This window comes from Mesoplodon bidens, assembly GCF_964165515.1.
Source record: "Mesoplodon bidens genome assembly, chromosome: 14".
Classification (NCBI taxonomy): domain Eukaryota; kingdom Metazoa; phylum Chordata; class Mammalia; order Artiodactyla; family Ziphiidae; genus Mesoplodon; species Mesoplodon bidens.
In genome coordinates this window covers 26,702,627-26,724,805 of record NC_138170.1, presented here as the reverse complement: position 1 = coordinate 26,724,805, position 22,179 = coordinate 26,702,627, and the positions used below count along the sequence as shown (strand labels likewise).

Genomic DNA, 22,179 nt, shown 5'->3' with positions numbered 1-22,179 from the left:
TAAATGTTTACAGAAGAAAAACCTCTGCCCTGTGCTATGTATTACTTTAAAATTACTTTTATGAAAAGTGTTCTATACACAATAGTCAACCAATGATTAGGTTACTGTTTTGTTTGGGGAGTAGCTTACTTAATTGGTTTTCAGGAGCATAATAAATAGAAGAATTACTGCAGGCTAAATGAATATTAAATTATGGTAGGTGATAAACTACACATTTTAAATAGTAAAGTTTGATATTTTCATTTAAAGAATCACTTGGGGGCAATATTGTTTTGAGGGAAGCCTGAGAAAATATCAGGGTCATAGGATGGTAGTTTACCTTCTGTTTTAAAAAAATTTGCTTTGTTCAGTCATTAGCCACCCTAAAGGAATTTGAAATTAGGACTTTGTTTTTCAGTATACTTTCAAATAACCTCGATTTCAGTGACATATCAGTTTTGTATTTTTTCATGTTAGTATTTTAAAAAATAAATGTTTTTAATGTGTTACTTATTTATTTTTAACTGTATATTTTCAGGGGAATTCCTGGTAAGTCTGAAGACACCGAATGGTTTTCTCGACCGTCGGAAGTTAGTGAAGCTTTATTCCAGGCAGCCTCGGAAGTAGCTTCAAACTTAGTTAACAGTTGCTTTAGTGTATCTCAGCACCCACTTATAGGTAGTACAGCTATTGAGTCTCAGCGCTTATTAACTCTTGAACGAGGGACTAAAGAAGAAACTGTTTCACCTGATACACTTGAGGATCTGAAAACCCCCAAAGACTCTGATAGTTATGATGCTCTTTATTCATATATGTCATGGAAGACACAAGAAGTTATACAGGAGCCAGAAACCAATTTAGCTGATAAAGATCAAGTTTCTTTTTCAACTGCATCTGATACAAATGATGAATACATAACTCCTAAAGGAAGTGACAGTTTTGATGCTTCTTGTTCATATGTGCAATATGGGAAACAGGAATCTTTACAACAGTTAGAAAAATATTTAACCAGTAAGGACCGTGATTCTTATTCAGATTCATCTGACACAATTGATAAAAATAAAATTCCTAAGGAAAGTGACAATTTTAGTGCCCCTTTTTCAGATATGCCATGGAACAAACAGGGAGCTTCACACCATCCAGAAAAATGTCTAATCAGTAAGGACTGTGTTTCTTTTCCACATGAAGTTGCTCCTCGTTTTTATAGTAAAATGCCACATTGTTTTTTGCATTGTTTGTTGGAAAGAGGAGGAAGAGAGGTTCCCTTGACAGCTGATAGTCATTATTTTGAGAGTGTTTATTTAAGGGCTCCTGCTGAGAATGAGATGAAACAAAAGATGGATTCTTTGGAGGGTTATAAAAGAAATGAAGAAGATCTGGGGAAAGAATTATCTCAATGTTTTGAACTAAAGGAGAATAGAAATACTTTAGTATTTTCAGAGGTGCATCCCAGATCTGCAGAAATACAATATATTGAGAATGTTGTAGGTACTGATAATTCTGTAGAAGTGTCAGAAGCACATATACTCTCCACGGGGCATGATACCTCTAAGATGGAGGTTTTTGGTGGTCGTCTTCAGACTATTAAATCCAACTCAGATGAGACATCAGAACAGCTGTATTTTCAAGAAGAAAGAAACCAAAAGCCACCTTCTGCTTTTGGTGGGAAAAATGTTGATGCTACTGAAAATGTAGCCTTTCAGGCAGTTATTGCCTCTATTGAACCTTCTGAGAAAGAGAGTACAGTAAATGAAATCCAAACTGACATCAATAAATCTTTAACAAATGACAGCCAAGAAAATGAACCAAAAAATCCAGATCTTTCCCTATTAAATTATGATGAAAACTTTTTCTTTGATAAACTTAATCACCCACGCTATCAATCTACTCCTGGGGTGTTTGAATCAGCAGCTTCAAAACCATTGTCGTATAAAAAAGATAATGGTGATAGCTCCCTGTACTGGCATCCCAATTTGAAATCACTCCCCAGTGCTCCTCAGGAAATATTCATTAAGCCACTCTCTCTTAGTCCAGAGCTTAAGTCATCATCTTCTTTAAGTGAAAAATCTCTCAGACAAGCTGTTGGTCTTGGCAAGACACAGTCAGCTTTATTTCAGTATGATACAAACAATGAACCATTTCTTCCCATTGGAGAGAGAAAGTCTGTTTCTGCTCTTGACCTTGCAGAGAAGTTAGGATCTTCAGACATTATTTATCCAATGAAAGTATGGACTTCAGATTCTTTGGTTTTACAAGATTTAAAGCAGCACACCTTTGAAGAAGTTGCAGATTCCTCAAACTGTATTTTGGGTAAGAATGGAAACTCTAGTAACGTCATTGAAAGTCCATCTGCAGCTTTAGGAAGCAGCTTTTCAGCAAACTTGGTGGCATGTGATGCAAAGTCACAAGGTGCTTTGCCAGTGATCAGTGATGCGTCATTAATTGCAGTTGGCCAAGAGACATTGCTGAAAGCTGATATAGACCAAGGTGAAATTCCTCCGCCTGTGGGAGCCAAGTCCAGTTTTACTGTCTATACAATTATGCAAAATGACTCCTATTTTGTAGAGGGCCTGCAGGGGAAGGCTGAATCTGACATCTATACTCTGGATGATGATACCGAATGCTGTAGCCTAGATGAAAATGATGTTGTATGCAGGAAAAGAGTTGTTGAACTACAAAGAGAGGTGAGACAATAAAATGATTGTTGGGGAGAGACATGGTCTTTTCCAGTATTGTTTCAGAAAATGGTATTGTTATTTGTTTTTACTTTTACTCTTTACTGTTTCCCAGATATGTGGCCAAGGTGACTTGACTGGTGAGCGCATTAAGCTAGCAGGTTTAGAAAATTTGCTTGATAATCTAGAGATTTGTGACAGCTCCCTGCACTGGCAGTCTACTGTACAGCTACCATGTAAGGAAGAGAGCAGTTTTGAAGAGCCTGTAAGTTTTTCTGTTTGACATTTCTTATGCAGTAGGGAAAGAAATATTTTAGTTGAAAAATGGGGATGAAAGTATAGGGCCGTTTATATCCTCTAATACCAAATTGTGATGTGTAATCTGGTTTTCATCTGATATCCAGGAATATGCTGCATTAATTTGTTAGAGGTTGGCATAAAAGAAATATTTGTGCTTCGTAGACCATGAGACTTAGTGACTTCTGTGGTGTTTTGGAAAAGGCCATCCTTTGGAGCTTGCAGGCCTTTCATCTTGAGGCATCTTAACTCTTCCAAATTGTGCCAGCAAGAACCTTTGGGATGGTGTTAAGATTAGACTCATTCATGGAGATATTCAGTTGTGCTTTTTTCCCCCTCTGGCCTTCAATGTACAGACCTTGGTATATAGGCCCTGACATATTCAAGTATTTGTTTAGAAACCCCTGAAAGATTTTAACTTCAGAGGTATCTTGAAGTCACAATTTTCTTTTATATACAAGGCTTCATTTACCTGGATCCTTGGATCTTTTGGCTTTAATGTTTCTCTAGTCCCATTGCCCATCCGGTTGTGTCTGATACTGTCAGCTCCAATCTGGGTCCCACTTCCTGATAATATACCCTTACATTCTGTTAGTCATTAAAGACAGTTAGGTCATATATGTGGTATACTTAATGTTACTTTCCTTTTCCTATTTTCCCATGTATAAGATTAGTGTGTCATTGGAAAGCTGCTAGTTTGAGTTACAATTATATTTAAAAATATTTATTTATTTATTTATTTCGCTACGCCAGGTCTTAGTTGCAGCATGTGGGATCTAGTTCCCTGACCAGGGATCGAACCCTGGGCCCCTGTATTGAGAGCACAGAGTTTCAACCGCTGGACCACCAGGGAAGTCCCTGCAATTATATTTTGACCTTTAGGTTCAGGTAGTTGAAAAGAGAAACTGAACAAAGATATTGTGATGAATTTTTCCTTTTATTTACAATTTATTGAATTTATTAAAAAATTTTAATATAGAGAACTGTTAGGTTAGTTTTATTTTCTTCAACATTCTAGACAATTGTTTAATTCTAATTTTCAATTTGATAACGATGGGGATGAAAATGATAGCTAACACACTGTGCTCAAATAATATGCTAAGAGATTTACTTACATGCCTCAGTTCATTTAGGCCTTTGGTCAATCCTATCAGGGAGGATTGTTGGGGATTATTATCATCCCCATTTTACAATTGATATTTAGAGGGTTAAACTAACCTTGTCAATATACTTAACCACTATACCATAAACTGTTCTTCAGTGAAACCAAAGCCAAGATTTTGCATCATTTTGGCAAGAGTGAAGGTCAAAGTTAGTTTTAATAAGAATGAGAAACAAAATATCAATTTTAAGCTTAGAGTTTCTTTTTTCCTTTTTCTTCCAGTTTTATTGAGGTATAATTGACATACAACACAGTATAAGTTTAAGGGATGCAGCGTAATGACTTGACTTACATACATCATGAAATGATGACCACAATAAAGTTAGTGAACATCCATCGTCTCATATGGATACAAAATTAAAGAAATAGAAAAAATATTTTTTTCCTGGTGATGAAAACTCTTAGGATTTACTTTTAACAACTTTCATATATAACATACAGCAGTGTTAATTATATTTAAACTGAGAGTTTCTAATTTTTTCGATAGTGCTACTTTTGTAATTTATGTCAACTTTTCATGTAGATAAAATATATTTAAAGGGCTTCCCTTGTGGCGCAGTGGTTGAGAGTCCGCCTGCCGATGCAGGGGACACGGGTTCATGCCCCGGTCCGGGAAGATCCCACATGCCATGGAGCGGCTGGGCCCGTGAGCCATGGCCGCTGAGCCTGCGTGTCCTGGAGCCTGTGCTCCGCAACGGGAGAGGCCACAACAGTGAGAGGCCCAAGTACCGCCAAAAAAAAAAAAAAAAAAAAAAAAAAAAAAAAAATATATATATATATATATATATATATATATTTAAAGACATGAAGATGTATATTCAATTAACAGTGATGTGCTGAGATTAACTCTGACACAATTTCAAATTTTATTTGCCCTTAACTGTAGGTTTTTAGTCCAAGGAGGATGCTGTTCTCTATATTGTCTTTCACTCTTAGCTCCCTTCTATGATCTGGGAGTTATCTAATGCTAATATGAGGGAAACAATGAGCCAGACATGGTGATAATCTTCCTGCATGGCCCAGCTTGCTCTCAGGGGGTTTGCCTACTCTTCGGTTTCTTCCTTATTCTCATCTGTGTCTCAAAAGAGGCATTCATACTTGTTTGCCTCACTTTGATACGTATCCGTCATTCTCTAAATGATTATTTGGGTATCCATTTATGTATGATGTAGGTTGGGGCTATGAAGAGACTGTGGAGAATTGGAGTCAAAATCCTGTTCATTTACTTTGTTAGCCTTGTGCCTTGGGAAAATGATTTTGGAGGATCACTCTCCTTCCTTGTCTACATAAAGAATAGGAACAATAATAATCAACCTCAAATGTTGTTATGTTAAATGGGGTGTAAGGAATGTAGCATTTACATGGTTAGTGACTGGCTGTTAGTTCCCTTTACTGAAACTAGACCATTAGACTCTTACCAGGGCTTTCCTACTCTAATTCGTTATTCTGTTCCTTCTCTCTCCTTGTTCCTGGCAGCAGCATATTACATTCTTTTAGTGTCTATAATAAAATACTGTTTTAGTATCCCTTATTTTGGCCACATAACTCTTAAGTATTATTTAAGGTTGACTCCTTAGATTTCTTTCGTGTTTATTTTGTTGGTTCCCCCTCCATCCCAAAGAATTTGTTTCCTCTCAAGGTTTAAATGCTTTTCTCTGTGTGGATGGTTATCATCTCTATTTTAAGACCCTAGTATTATTTCTCCTAGGTAGACCCCATATTCTATCTTGCATGAAATTTTCCTGTGAATAGTCCCAACATCTCAAATTCACCTTGCTTAGATCAGAATAACTCATTTTTTCCCTAAAATCAGAGTGACTTACAGATTTTCTCAGTTCTTATAGAGTTAGCATTTCTTGGTTTCTTCATTGTCTTTGATTCTGTCTTCATTATTGATAAAAACGAGGAGATAAACCAATCTTGATTTTTTTTTCCCTCCTGACTCCTTTAATTTTTAGTGATAAACATCTGTTAATCTCTTAAATAAATACATCTTATCTTTTTCATTCTGCATTTTCTTTTTTATTAACTGCTCTAATAATCTATATATTTCGAAGCTTTGAAATGTTATCGAAGTCAAGGTTGGAATAGAAATTTTTTTCCCTACGTTTGGAAGCTTTAGGGGAAAACTTGTATTAAACACAGTGCATGCATGAGCACACACAAGTATTTATCTATCATATATGTGATATATACAGTTGACTGTGAACAATGTGGGAATTAGGGGCACTGACCCTCTGCGAAGTTGAAAATCCACAGTTGGCACCCTTTATCCCCGATTCCACCATATTCATGGTTCTTCCACATCCACAGATTCAACCAATCTTGGATAGTGTGTAGTACTGTAGTATTTACTATTGAAAAAAAAAATCCATGTATAAGTGAACCAGTGCACTTCAAACCCATGCTGTTAATGAGCTGCATGTCTCCTTTGGCAGTAGGATAATTGAAAACTGAGAACTTTGTGCTATATTTAGAGCAGGGTGACTCTACATTATTGCTTTGGGATTGGATAATTCTTTGTTGTGGGGGGCTGTTCTGTGTATTTTAGGATGTTTAGCATCATCCCTGGCCTCTACTTACTAGATGCCAGTAACATTACCCCCACTAAAGTTATGACAGCGAAAAATGTCTCCAGGTATTGCCACATGTTCCTTGGTGGGGGGAGGTGGGGGAGTGCAAAATCTTCCCCATTTGAGAACCATGGGTCTAGAGAAACTATATGGGCAGTAGAAGTAGAATTATTTATTTCCACATTCTGCCAGCTTCTTAAGAATGTTTGTTACTACACACTGAAAAACCCTTCATAAAAGAGGATAGAAAAATTCATGCTTATGTACATTTTTAGACTCCCTCCTGAGAGGGCAGCACTGGAATAACTTTTTAGGAAAATAAAAGTGGTATGTTGTTTTTATATGAGAGTATACTGTGAATTTGGTGAAAAGTTGTGTAATGTTTATGTACCAACATCAGTACTAATAGTTTCTAATTTGTTTTTTTTTAAGATATTTTTTTGATATGGACCATTTTTAAAGTCTGTTGAATTTGTTACAATATTGCTTCTGTTTTATGTTTTGTTTTTTTTTGGCTATGAGGCATGTGGGATCTTAGCTCCCTAACCAGGGATCAAACCCATACCCCCTGCATTGGAAGGCGAAGTCTTAACCACTGGACCGCCAGGGAGTCCCCTCTGATTTCTTTTTTAACAAGGACTTGCTGGAATGTCATGAAACTTCAGGAATTTCTTTTTTAGCACTTAACCTTTACCTCATCAGTTTATATTTCCCACTACTTTTGTTTCAAAAAATTTGAGAACTTATGTTTTTTGGTAACTGATCACAGATACAGTTCTTTGATGCGTTTAGTTTTCTTCTAAACATTTGTGGATTTCTTGAAAATATTTCTGTTCTCTCTTCCCTCCTTTCCTCTTTCCTTTCCCTAACATACCTCTCCTTCTTAAAAAAAAAGTCCTTGAGCTTGTCAAGAATATTACCGTAGTTCAGATCATACTATGTTAAGTAGCAAACTTCTGAGTAATAGAACACTTCTAGGTCTCCTATCTGTAATATTCTATACAGGTAGACTTCCAAACCCTCAAATAATTTGTAGAGCCTTCCTGGAATTAACCAAACAAGATATGACCTATTTATGAATTCAGGAGGGTTGAGAATATGATCTTGAGGAACTGGTATGACTGCTTAGCATTCATTTTCATAAAAATGAGGTTATTTTTTAGTAGATGAAGTCTAAAATTAATCTTATTTTCTTCATTTTTTATCTCTTTTCATAGGTATGTCCTTCTAATATGGACAGTAATCAGTCTTTTGCATCTGTATTGCCTCCATTTGTTCCTCATGAGCCAACTAGAGAGTTGGAGTATCACTCTTCAGATCTCAGAATGTTGAGGGTATCTCCTGACACTGTGCCAGGGACTCTCAAACATTCACCAGGTACGTAGAGAAGGAGATATTAAGTGTCCTTATGACTAGCTTGTTAAAAATATCTTGCTGTGCCTAATTTTTTACATTTAAACTCCTGCAATAATGTTAACTTTGGATTAGATGTATTTATAGATCCTCAGATCTTTTAATAGATGAACCATTTGATTTTCATTGCATTCTTCATGACAGTGTTTAGAACTGAATTACCTGGAGGAGTCTGATATTAGAGTCAGTTTGTTTCTATATTCCTTTCTGTGACTTGAAGGGAAAAGGGAATTAAATGAGCATAAGAACAGATACAAGTTTACAGAGAGGAAACTGAGAGATTAGTTTTGAGGTAAAAAGCAAGATTGAGGGAGGTTGAGAGTTGTGGAGGTGGGTTAAGGGATTTGAGGAGAGTGGCTTGGTGAAGGCTTAGAATTTATGTTGAAGTGAATAGGGGATGGAGCTGACCAAGGATAAGCAGATGGATTGGCAGGTAGTTCTGAGAAGTCAGCTGAGGTTGGAGGTGCTTATCCTGGACGTTTTCATGTGCGTGAAATCATACAATATGAGATCTTTTGTGGCTGGCTTCTTTTACTGAGTACGTTTTCAAGATTTATCCATGTTATAGTGTATATTGGTACTCATTCCTTTTTATTGCCAAATAATAGTCCATAGTATGGATATGTCACATATTGTTTACCTATTGTTCATCAGTTGATGGACACTTGGGTTTTTTTCCACTTTTTGACTCTTATGAATAATGCTGTTATGAACATTCACGTACAGGTTTGTGTATTTGTTATTTTTATTTCTCTTTGGTATATATCTAGGAGTGGGAATTTCTCATTCATGGTAACAGTGTTTAACATTTTGAATAACTGCTAAACTGTTTTCCAAATAATATGCACCATATTACATTCCCACCAGCATTATCAGGGTTCCAGTTTCTCCACACCCTCAACAACACTTGTTTTTCTGTCTTTTTGATTATAGCCATTCTGGTGGCTGTGAAGTGGTATCTTGTGGTTTTGGTTTACATTTCCCTAAATGTTATGTTATTGATTTGAGATTTTTCTTTTTAATGTAGGTATTTACATTGATAGATTTCTAAACACTACTTTAGCTGTGTGCCTTAAGCTTTGGCGTGTTGTGTTTTTGTTTTAATTCATCTAAACTATTTCCTAATATACTTTATAGGATTTTTGTGCTTTTAAATTTTACTGAGGCATGTTTTATGTCCTACCATAATGTTTATCCTGTAGAATGTATGGTTTGCGCTTGAGAAGAATGTGCATTCTGCTGTTGTTAGGTGGTGTGTTCTATACATGTTTCTTAGTTCTCTCTCGTGGGTTTATAGTGTTCAAGTCTTCTGATCCTTGTTGATCTTCTGCTAGTTTTCTCCATTTTTGAAAGTAGGGTATTGAAGGCTCCAATTATTATTGTTTGTCTGTTTTTCCCTTTTCTGTCAGAATTGTTTCATATATTTTGAGACTTTGATATTAAGTGCATTTATGTTTATAATTGTTATATATTCCTGATGAATTGACCTTTTTGCTGTTGTCCATCTTTAATTCTAGCAACATATTTTTTTGTTTTAAAGTCTATTTTATCTTATGTCTGTGTGGACTTTCCAGTTCTTATGGTTGCTGCTTGAATGTTGCATCTTTTTTCATCCCTTTACTTTCAACCTATTTATGTTTTTGAAGCTGAAGTGTATCTCTTGTAAATAGCTTATAGTTGTATCTTTTTTATTTCTTAATTCCAGACTGACAGTCTTTGCCTTTGATGTGATTGTTTAATCCATTCACATTTAATGTAATTATTGATAACATTGGATTTACACTTGCTGGTTTACTTTTTCTTTTCCATATGCCTTATGACTCTTTGGTTCTTCTGTTCATCCTTTACTGCTTTTTATTGCATTAAGTGAATATTTTCCAGTATTTTAATTTCTTTAATAATTTTCTAGCTCATTTTTATCTTTTACTTTTTTTTAAAATTAATTTATTTTTATTTATTTTATTTTTGGCTGCGTTGGATCTTTGTTGCTGCATGTGGGCTTTCCCTAGTTGCGGCGAGCAGCGGCTACTCTTTGTTGTGGTGTGTGGGCTTCTCATTGCGGTGGCTTCTCTTGTTGCGGAGCATGGGCTCTAGCTGCGCGGGCTTCAGTAGTTGTGGCATGTGGGCTTCAGTAGTTGTGGCTCGCAGGCTCATTAGTTGTGGCACATGGGCTTAGTTTCTCTGTGGCATGTGGTATCTTCCCGGACCAGGGCTCGAACCTGTGTCCCCTGCATTGGCAGGCGGATTCTTTTTTTTTTTTTTGGTATGCGGGCCTCTCACTGTTTTGGCCTCTCCCACTGTGGAGCACGGGCTCCGGATGTGAAGGCCCAGCGGCCATGGCTCACGGGCCCAGCCGCTTCGCGGCATGTGGGATCTTCCCGGACCGGGGCACGAACCTGTGTCCCCTGCATTGGTAGGCGGACTCTCAACCACTGCACCACCAGGGAAGCCCGGCAGGCGGATTCTTAACCACTGTGCCACCAGGGAAGTCCTAGCTAATTTTTAAAGTTATATTATTAATGGTTCCTGTAGGGCTTATAAAATTTATCTTAACTTACCAGAATATACTCCCAGTTTATACTAACTGAATTCTAGTGTGATACAGAGATGTTTCTCCTATATAGATCTATTTCCTCTTCGTTGTATTTGCTATTATTATAATACATAATACAACTATGTGTTACAAACCCAAGAGTAGATTGTTACATTGTCATAATTATTTATATAACTTTATGTATTTTAAAGAAGCTCAGAGAAGTAGAGAGAGCAAATATTTATATTTATAGAGCTTATTACATTAATATTTGAATTTATTCTTATTTCTTATTCTCTTTATTTGTTCCTGTGGATTTGTTATCACCCAGTGTCATTTCCTTGCTATACTCTAAGTTTGCTCCCATGTACTTCCTTTTGTTGTTATTGTTGAATATGTTACATTTCTATATGTTATAGCCCCAATAATACAATTATATATGTGTTGTTTTATGTAAGCTGGCTTTTAAAATCTGTTAGAAGAAAGGAAAATATGCAAGTGTCCTGTCTTTTTGTAATTACCTAATATAATCATCTTTACTAGCACTATTTGTTTTGTTCTGTAAATTCGAATTACTGTTTGGTGTCACTTGCTTTCAGCCTGAAGAACTTCCTTTAGTATGTTTTGTAAGATGGGCCTGCCACCAACAAATTCTCTCAGTTTTTGTATATCTGGGAATGTTTTTATTTTATCTTTTCGAAAGATAGTTTTGTTGGGTTTTGAATTCTTGGTTGACAGTTTTTTTTCCCAGCACTTTGAATATGTCTTTCCACTGTATTCTGCCTTTATTGTTTCTGATGAGAAATCAACTATTCTTATTAGTGTTCCATTGTATGTGATTTGTTTTTTTCTTGCTGCTTTCAGGATATTCTCTTCGTCTTTCAGCATTTTGATTTTGATTATGATGTGTTGGTATGGATCTCTCTGTTTATCATTGAGTTCATTGGGATTCTCAGATGTGTAGAATAATGTTTTTCATCAAATTTGGGAAGTTTTCGGCCATTATTTTTTTCTTCTCTTTTCTGTCTCAGATATCCCCCATTATACATATGTCAGTACACTTACTCTTGTCAAATAGCTCTCTGAGCCTTTGTTCATTTTTATTTATTCTTCTTTTTGCTGTCCTTCAGCTTGCATAGTCTCTGTTATCATCATATTCACCGATTCTTCTGTCTGTCCCTATTTACTGTTGAGCCTCTAGGAAATTTTTCATTTTAGTTGTACTTTTCAACCCCAGAATTTCCATTTGCTTCTTTTGTAAGTTCTATTAGCTTATTTTCTATTTGATGAGACATTGCCATTACCTTCTCTTAATTTTATTTTTTAATGTTTCCTTAACATCTTTATTGGAGTATAATTGCTTTACAATGCAGTATTAGTTTCTGCTGTATAACAAAGTGAATCAGCTATATGTGTACATATATCCACATATCTCCTCCCTCTTGCCTCTCCCTCCCACCCTCCCTATCCCACCCCTCTAGGTGGACACAAAGCACCGAGCTGATCTCCCTGTGCTATGCGACTGCTTCCCACTAGCTATCTGTTTTACATTTGGCAGTGTATATATGTCCATGCCACTCTCTCACTTCGTCCCAGCTTACCCTTCCCTGTCCCCATGTCCTCAAGTCCATTCTCTGTGTCTGCATCTTTATTCCTGTCCTGCCCCAAGGTTCTTTAGAACCAATTTTTTTTTAGTTTCCATATATATATATTTGTTAGCATACAGTATTTATTTTTCTCTTTCTGACTTACTTCACTCTGTATGAACAGTCTCTAGGTCCATCCACCTCACTATAAATAACTCAATTTCGGGCTTCCCTGGTGGCGCACTGGTTGAGAATCTGCCTGCTAATGCAGGGGACACGGGTTTGAGCCCTGGTCTGGGAAGATCCCACGTGCTGTGGAGCAGCTGGGTCCGTGAGCCACAACTACTGAGCCTGCGTGTCTGGAGCCTGTGCTGTGCAACAAGAGAGGCCGCGACAGTGAGAGGCCCGCGCACTGCGATGAAGAGTGGCCCCCGCTTGCCACAAGTAGAGAAAGCCCTTGCACAGAAACAAAGACCCAACACAGCCAAAAATAAAAATAAATAAATTAAAAAAAATTTCATTTCTTTTTATGGCTCAGTAGTATTCCATTGTATATATGTGCCACATCTTCTTTATCCATTCATCTGTTGATGGACACTTAGGTTGCTTCCATGTCCTGGCTATTGTAAATAGGGCTGCAATGAACATTGTGGTACATGACTTTTTGAATTATGGCTTTCTCAGGGTATATGCCCAGTAGTGGGATTGCTGGGTCGTATGGTAGTTCTGTTTTTAGTTTTTTAAGGAACCTCCATACTGTTCTCCATAGTGGCTGTATCAATTTGCATTCCCACCAGCAGTGCAGTTCTCCACACCCTCTCCAGCATTTATTGTTTGTAGATTTTTTGATGATGGCCATTCTGACCAGTGTGAGGTCATACCTCATTGTGGTTTTGATTTGCATTTCTCTAATGATTGATTAGTGATGTTGAGCATCCTTTCATGTGTTTATTGGCAATCTGTATATCTTCTTTGGAGAAATGTCTATTTAGGTCTTCTGCCCATCTTTGGATTGGTTTGTTTGTGTTTTTGATATTGAGCTGCATGAGCTGCTTGTATATTTTGGAGATGAATCCTTTGTCAGTTGCTTCATTTGCAAATATTTTCTCCCATTTTGAGAGTTGTCTGTTCGTCTTGTTTATGGTTTCCTTTGCTGTGCAAAAGCTTTTTAGTTTCATTAGGTCCCATTTGTTTATTTTTGTTTTTATTTCTATTTCTCTAGGAAGTTGGTCAAAAAGGATCTTGCTGTGATTTATGTCATAGAGTGTTCTGCATGTGTTTTCCTCTAAGAGTTTGTTAGTGTCTGGCCTTACATTTAGGTCTTTAATCCATTTTGAGTTTATTTTTGTGTATGGTGTTAGGGAGTGTTCTAATTTCATTCTTTTCCATGTAGCTGTCCAGTTTTCCCAGCACCACTTATTGAAGAGTCTGTCTTTTCTCCACTGTATATTCTTTCCTCATTTATCAAAGATAAGGTGACCATATGTGTGTGGGTTTATCTCTGGGCTTTCTATCCTGTTCCATTGATCTTTATTTCTGTTTTTGTGCCAGTACCATACTGTCTTGATTACTGTACCTTTGTAGTATAGTCTGAAGTCCAGGAGCCTGATTCCTCCAGCTCTGGTTTTCTTTCTCAAGATTGCTTTGGCTATTCAGGGCCTTTTGTGTTTCCATACAAGTTGTGAAATTTTTTTGTTCTAGTTCTGTGAAAAATGCCATTGGTAGTTTGATAGGGATTTCATTGAAGCTTCTTTTAATTTTTAAAGCATGATTTCCTTTTCTTCTTTGAACATATTTATAATAACTGAATTTGAAGTCTTTGCTGGCTAAATCCAAAATGTTGGGTCTCTTTAAAGGCAGTTTCTATTGCTTGCTTGTTTTTTTTCCTGTGAATGGGTCAGTTTTCTTTTTCTTTGTGTGTGTCACAACTTTTTGTTATAAACTGGACATTTTAGATAATATATTGTTGCAGCTCTGGATACTGATTCCCTCTCTGGGCTGAGAATATTTGTTATTGTTTTGCTTGTCTGGTTATTTAGTGACTAGTTTGGAAGTGAAGTCTGTTTCCCCTGCAGTATGCACCTTCTGAATTTCCTCACTGGAAAGCAGAGTCTTTTTTTTTTTAAATTGGATTTGCATTTGATTATTTTATTTTATTAAAAAAATATTTTATTTATTTATTTGGTTGTGCCCTGTCAGTTGTGGCAGACGGGCTCCTTAGTTGTGGCATGCATGTGGGATCTAGCTCCCTGACCAGGAATTGAACCCAGGCCCCCTGCATTGGGAGCATGGAATCTTAACCACTGCACCACCAGGGAAGTCCCAAAAGCAGAGTCTTTGGTATATGTACAGCCTCCCTGACTGGTCTCCATTCATTCCCTCCTCCTATGACTATGGCTTTATCTCAGTTCTGTTTTACTGTCTCTTTCATCTCCTTGTTAATCTTCTTGTTTGTCTTGCAATAATGGTATCAGCTGTTAGCCACAGCTAAGCTGATTGCTGTATTGTTTTCAACAATGCCTTGAGGCATAAATTGCTCCGTGGTCTGATTCAGTTACTGTAACTGTACCTCTAAGAAAGGGTAATGCCCTTTCTTAGAGGTAGTCTTTTAGGTCAGTCTTTGAGCCTTTCTTTTAAACTTCTAGCTTGTCTACTGTATGGCTTTTTCGTATCATGTAGCTAGCAGCTTCCTCTTTAATTGCTTACCACTGTGATCAGCATTGTTTTTGCTGGCGTTCTTAGGCCTGAACTTCTCCGTGTTCTATTCCAAATGAAGTCAGTCTGCTTATGGGGATGTGTGGAGCTCTCTGTTCTTATGGCTTGCCTCTCCTGGGAAAAAGCTTTGTGACATTGCTCTGGGAGTTGGAATAGTGACCCACTTATATTGGAGTAACACGTCCCTTCTTTATATAAGAATGGTGTTGGGTGTGGATGGTATTCTCTGGTCTTCTTCGATTGCCTCTTCTGGAGTGGAACCTCCGTCCTACGAGCAAGGTCGGGTGGGGCCGCAGCCCAGTATTCTCAGCCTGCCATTTCTGGGGTAAATCTCTAAAAGTGGGAAACTAGGTAGAGGTAGGGCACTCTTTGTGCTCTTCTTTTGCATCCTCTGTTCCAATACATCCTCTCTGTTCAGCCTCTTTACCTTATGCATTATTTCTATTGATGCACCCAGTTGTACCATTTGGTTATGTCTCATTCCTCCCAGTAAGACCCTGAGCTCCTGAGTGATAGTAGTTCGGTGAAAAGCCTGAAATTAGATTCAGCTGCCTTGACATCTGAAACAGTTGAAAAAATGGGAAATGAGAAAGATAAATTTGAAAGACTTCAACAACCCATGATTAAATTATGCTGTAAGAATAGTTAAGCTCTCTGGGGGAGCCAGAGAGAACAGCAAAATTCCAAGGATAAAACTATATAGAATATAGTAGGAGAAAGGGGAGCCAATAGAGAATACAGAAAAGGAACAGATATTTTGTTTAATTTATTAATCAGATTTAGTTTTTACTCTTTCAGTTTTTATTCCCATTTCTTATTGCCTTTGTCACATCACACTGGATTTGGTTGCATACACGTGTAAGATTGCTATATCTTCTTGGTGGATTTATCCTTTTATCATTATGTGGTAATGCTCTTTGTTTTGAGTAATTATTTTTATTCTGGAGATTATTTTATCTGCTATTATAGCCATTACTGCTTTTAAAAAATTGTACAGTATTTCTTTTTCTGTCTTTTTACTTCAACCTTCTTATGTCATTGTGTTTGAAGGGATTTTCTTCAAACACAATGGGCGTATAGTTGTGTTTTTTTTAAGCACTGTGTTAATGTCTGTATTTTAGTTGGTGTGCTAGACTGTGTGCATTAAAACCGTTATTGATATACTGGGCTTAAAGTCCACCATTGTATTTGTTTTCTCTTTGTTCCTCTGTTTCTCTTTTCTTGACTTACTGTGGGTTACAGGAACATTTTGATCTATGTATAGTATTTTGAGTATATTGCACTGTATTGTTTCTTTAGAGGTTGCTTTAGGTGTTACAATATACATACATAATTTATAACTGTTTACTGGTATCAACTTTCACCTCTGAGAGTGAAGTAGAATTAGTTCCCTTTACCCTTCCCACTTTAAAAATAATAATTGTTTTAATCTTTCGTTTACATATATTGAGTACCACAGCAAATAGTGTTAGACTATTTGCTTCAGTCATCAAATGCGATTTAAGAAACTCATAAAGAGACTGAAAGTCTGTTATATTTCCTCTATTTTTATCCATTCTGTTGTGGTTTTTGTTTTTGTTTTTTTTGGTCTTCATGAACTTTGAGGTTTTTTCCTGCTATTTTCTTTCGATTGGAGAATTTCTCAGCCCCTCTATGTGGGTGAGTCTATTAGTGACAGATGTGTTTTCTTTACCTGAAAATGTCTTTATTCCTCATTCATTCTTGAAGGATAATTGAGCCAGACATAGAATTAATGGTTTGTGGTTTTTTTTTCTTTCAGTATTTGCAAAATGGCAAAACACTTCCTACTGGCTTCCATGTTTTCAGATGTGAAATCTACTATCATTCAAATTGGTGTTCTCCTATATTTTCTGAAATTTAATTGTGTTGGTGTGGATATCTTTGAGTTTCGTATTTGGGATTCAGTTAGCTTCTTGAACCTGTAGATATATGTCTCACCAAATTTGGGAAGTTTCCCATTATTTCTGTGAATAATTTTTTTTAGCGCATCCCTCCCCACCCCCACCCCCTTCTCCTCTGCTTATGGCATTCTGTTGATATGAATGTTAGAGCTTTTGTTATAGCCCAAGAGCCCCTATCTTTTAAAAATTGATTTTCTTTCTGTTGTTCAGAGTTATTAATTGTATTGATACGTCCTCAAGTTCACTTATTCTATCTTCTGTCATTTCCATTCTGTCATTGATCCTCTCAAATGAGGTTTTTATTTGTTACTGTATTTTTTTAAATTTCCGTTTGTTCTTTTTTATAACTACGTTTCTTTGCTGAGATTTTTTATCTTATTTCATTTTCTTCAAGAGATTCTTAATTGCTTGCTCAAGCATATAAGATGGTTGCTTTTAAATCCTTGTCAGATAATTCCATCATCTGTTTCACCTTGATGTTGGAATCATCTGATTATCTTTCTCATTCAAGCTGTGATGTTCCTGGTTCTTTATATTGTGAATGACTTTTAATTGTGTTTTATACATTTTGAATGTTACAGTAAGAGACTGGATCCTATTTAATCTCTGTTTTAGCATTCACTTGTCTTATTTATATGTAACATATAGGTCATGGCCTACTTGTATGGACTGTGGTTTCAGAGACTATTTAGTTTTCAGAGTTTTTACTGAACAAAGTAGACTTGCATTATAGTCTACTTTGCTCACTGGTGCTGCTGAGGCTCATGCTTGATCTCTGCTGGTGCTGCTCATGTGGGTGGAATGCTCTTCCTTAGGCCTACTGCTGTTGAGTGGAAAGTGGGAGATATTGGCCCATAGGGTGGAGGATGCTTTCCTGGGCCTGCTCCCTGGGCACCTGATGCCAGTGGATCTCCCACTTGATTCTTGCTTCTGCCATCAGTGGGGGCAAAAAGTGCTTTTCTAGGCCTCCTGGTGCATTTAGGTGGGGGATGTAGGAATTCTGGGCTTCTAGGATACAGACTTTTCCTGGGCCAACTCTCTGGGCCTCTTAGTGCTGATGGGCTTCTCTCTAAGTCTCTGCCAGTACAGTTGGGGAGGAAAGCACATACCTGGGTTGCCTTCTGTCACTGGGTTGGAAATCAGGAGATTTGGAATCAGTTGCTGGCCAGAGGGTTAAGAGATTCCATCCAGGCCTTCTCTTCCTCCTTCCCCATCTTGGTGCAGGTTCCAGGATACTAGCCTCTCCTGGGTCCATTCATGATGTATGAGAATTAAAAAGAAAATCCAGGGAACTCAGTGTTGTGTTGTTCCTCAAGTGTGGTCCCTAGCCATTTGGCCTTCCACTTTCCAACCTTTCAGAGTCTTTTTATGATTTTCTGTTGAATTGTTTACAGGGAGGAGCAGAGAAAGGTGAGTTTATACTCTTTTTGTCTGGGGACTACAAGACAACTGGAATTTTGAATATGTGAAAACCTTGGAGGCATTATTGTCTTTGGGCTGGTGGTAGAAATCATCAAATGAGGGAGTCACGGTGGTAAGAAGTGAAGTAAAGATCTTTCTCAGGCATTATTGAATAAGTTCAGGGATCTCTAGCCACAGACGGTAGGGACACCTATGCCATGAACTTTCCCTAGGTTTTCTAAAATCTGCCCCATCATGGACTAAAAATAATAGCTAACATTCATTCCTTGCTTACTTTGTTAAGCATTTCCATAGATCATGTTATTTTATATCTATACCTAACTTATGATGTTAGGTACTACTATTATCCTATTTGATAACTGAGCAAAATGAAGTTTAGAGAGGTTAAATTACTTGCCCCATAGCTGGTAAATTGGTGGAGTGCCAGTTGTGAACCCAGGCAATATCCTCCAGAGCCTGCATTCTTAATCACTACATTATTCCACCTTTTATCTTCCCTAAACCCAACTCTTTTATTCTTCTTAAACATCAGTGATAATGTATTTCTTTCTTCTCTATCAAATCTAAACTCTTCTGGCTGATTAAGACCTTCTGATTTCTATTTGTCCAGCTTTAAGTTTGTACATTTTGGTCATTCCAGGCAAACTTTTATTGTTGTTATTTTTGTTTACTTTTCTACCTCTAAAGTCATGTTCATTCCTTACCCTGGTATTTTACTTATACATTTTCCCTTCCCTGGAATGCCAGTTCCTTTCTTCACATCTCTACATTCTACTTATAATTTAAGGCCTAGCTCAAGCCTCACTTTTTCTAAGAGGATTTTTGATTACTTCATTCCATACTGTTCTTCCTTTTTTTTTTTGAATGTTAAATACCTATGTAACCTCACCATAAATAGTACACCTACAGTTTATTAAAATTCTCATGTATAAAGGGCACCACATTTTATTTCTGTTCAATGCCTAACACAAATATTGGCACATAATAAAGGCATGGAAAAATCTTGATGGTTGTTTCCTAACTTAAGAGTATCAGTCAGTGGAACAGTACTGGCTGTCCTCAGCTTGTTTATAGCAGCAGGCAGGAACATGGTAGGAAACAATGCTTTGTGCAATAATGGATCTTAAGTTCTTCTGAGGTGATATCTGCTCCCAGTGCTTCATTTACTTTCTGTGGCTGATGACTTCCAAATGTAGCACTCTATCCAGATATGTCTCATACTCTAGATGTTTGTGGCTAACTACCTATAGAAAATCTTCATTTATATGTCCCATGGCACTATAGCTCCAGAACTCCAAGGAAGTGATCGTCATCTTTTCAACATACTCTTTTTTTTTTTTTTTTTTTTTTTTTTGTGGTACACAGGCCTCTCACTGTTGTGGCCTCTCCTGTTGTGGAGCACAGGCTCCGGACGCGCAGGCTCAGCGGCCATGGCTCACGGGCCCAGCCACTCCGCGGCATGTGGGATATTCCCAGACTGGGGCAGGAACCCGTGTCCCCTGCATCGGCAGGCGGACTCTCAACCACTGCGCCACCAGGGAAGCCCTCAACATACTCTTTCTTCTTAGTGAATGGGCATCTATCTACTTAGTTGCCAAGCTAGAAACTTCTCTTTCTACTTGTGCTCTCACCCCTGTCCATTTACACAGTCTTTTTGATTATGACTCTCAAACTACTATTTTCGCCTTTTTGGGTTATTGCATTAGTAATAGGAAACTCGTCATCTTTTCTGCCTTCCTATCCATTCTTTGTATTAAGCCAGAATAGTCTTTTTTCATGACACACTTGATAATATCACTTCTAGTTTGAAACCCCTGCTTTCCATTGTTACCTTCAGGATAAATTCCAAACTCCTTAATATGTCATAGGAGGTCCCTGCTCACCTCTTCAGCCTCACGCTTGCCTCTTTGATCATATTGAACTACTGCTATTCATTCATTATGCTAGGTCCTCTAGACTCCTTGATCTTACAGATGCTGTTTTCTCTGTTCGGATGACTTTCTTCCTCTACTCCTTGTGCCCCATCTTTGCCCAACTCTTCATCCTTTCATTCTCAGCTTAGATGTCTTCTAGGAAATATTTCCTGGTTTCCACCATTCACAATGCGTCCTTGAGAAAGAGTCAGTACTCCTTGTATATGTGTTCTCATGGTATTCTATAAGCACTCACACTCATCACTGCTCTGAACACATAGTATAGTAATTGCTTGTTTACTTATTTCTGTTTCCCACTAGACTTTAATCTCTTTGAGGGTAGAGCTGGGGCTTTGTTAATATTTTATTTACTTCTGGCCATGAGAGGTGCTTAGTAAATAGTACATATTGAAGGACTTAGTGAATTATTGAATATTAAATGAATTAGATGTCTGGGTAGACTTCAGTAAGAGATGGGTGAAATAAGGAGGTAGGCTTTGTCCTTTTTGGGGAGATCAGTTCTCAAGAAAGTGGGTCAAATGAAAATAAAAATCATATAAAGAACTTTATTTCAGTTGTTATTATGAAGGCTTGTGGATTTGTTTCTTGTATTAAAAGCTTTTATTGATCTCATTAATATGGGGCCATCTCTATGACTTGTATGCATATATGCCTTTTTTTTTATGTTGTTTGGCTGTTATTAGGGTTTGTGATCCCTGACGACAAACTTAATTGGTTTAATTATCCATTAGTTTTCTTGCCGTAATTTACAATTAAAGTCACGTCTTTGGTTTAGCCTACTTCACGTTATTTGTTTGGTATCTCTCTCGGAGATGTGACTTTGGTTTGGGGCAGGATATTGGGAGCATTCTCTGAAAGATGAAGGGTCTGGAAGCAACACCCAAAATACCATCTTCCGCCTGCCCTCCCTTCTGTAAGGGTGCACTTACTACTTGCCAGGTATATTACATACTTATCTCATTTAACCTTCACAACCCTATGAGGGTGGTATGATGAGGGAACTGACTTCCTGGTTATTCTATTAGGAAATAGTAAACTTTGGATTTGAACCTGTGTCTGAGTGCAGGGTTCATGAACTTTACACAAGACCAGTAGTTCTTTAGCTTTTAGGAACTGCTGCCCTTTTAGGAATGCAGAGGAGTCTATAGCCCACTTACCTTACCAAATACCACTTTCACATAGAAAAAGAACTTAGTGATAGCAACAAAAAAGTGAGGTTATTTAATGAGCTTCTATATGTGATTTTCATGTTACAAAACAGTGCCCTATAAACTCAGCAGTTTTCTTACATTTAACTTGATATTGTGTTGCAAGTTATTCAGATGACATACATTTGTCAAGAAGACAACATCCATAAAGTATCACACTATATAGGCACTTTGTTTTTTTAAAAAAATATGTATGTATGTATGTATGTATGTATGTACGTCTGTGTCAAGTCTTAGCTGCAGCATGCAGGATCTTTTGTTGTGGCACGCAGCATCTTTTGCTGCGGCATGCAGGCTGCTCATTGCGACGCATGGGCTCTGTAGTTGTGGCGCTCGGGCTCCAGAGCGTGTGGGCTCACTAGTTGTGGTGCACAGGCTCAGTAGTTGTGGTATGTGGGCTTAGTTGCCCCATGGCATGTGGGATCTTAGTTCCTCGACCAGGGATTGAACCCATATCCCCTCCATTGGAAGGCGGATTCTCAACCATTGGACTACCAGGGAAGTCCCTATAGGCACTTTGGAAGGGTTATATTTACATCTGCTTTGTCAATAATGGTATCAAGAATTTCTATTTGAACTATAATATATACATGTATTATAGTCTAGTTTTGAGAAGACTTAGGTTAATGTTGATGCAAACATCTATCAATTTACTCAAGGATTAACCAAATAACCCACAAAAAATTATACTTATCTAGTTATCAGTAATTACTAATTAGGAAATTGTAAAAACAGCAAAGTTACAGTAGTTCATAATTAG

The 22,179-nt window shown here is 37.4% G+C and overlaps 1 protein-coding gene across 7 annotated transcripts in view; it reads left to right on the top strand.

Moving 5' to 3' along the window:
• ALMS1 (ALMS1 centrosome and basal body associated protein) overlaps positions 1–22,179 on the top strand; it is a 255,741-nt gene that overhangs the window by 40,016 nt on the left and 193,546 nt on the right. For 6 of the 7 annotated variants that reach the window (XM_081253571.1, XM_081253570.1, XM_081253573.1 and 3 more), the window contains 3 exons: positions 518–2,663; positions 2,770–2,919; positions 7,904–8,063. In XM_081253571.1, the coding sequence (XP_081109697.1) occupies positions 518–2,663; positions 2,770–2,919; positions 7,904–8,063 (2,456 nt within the window). The remainder of the gene's footprint in view (positions 1–517; positions 2,664–2,769; positions 2,920–7,903; positions 8,064–22,179) is intronic. The other variant, XM_081253572.1, reaches the window with a different exon arrangement.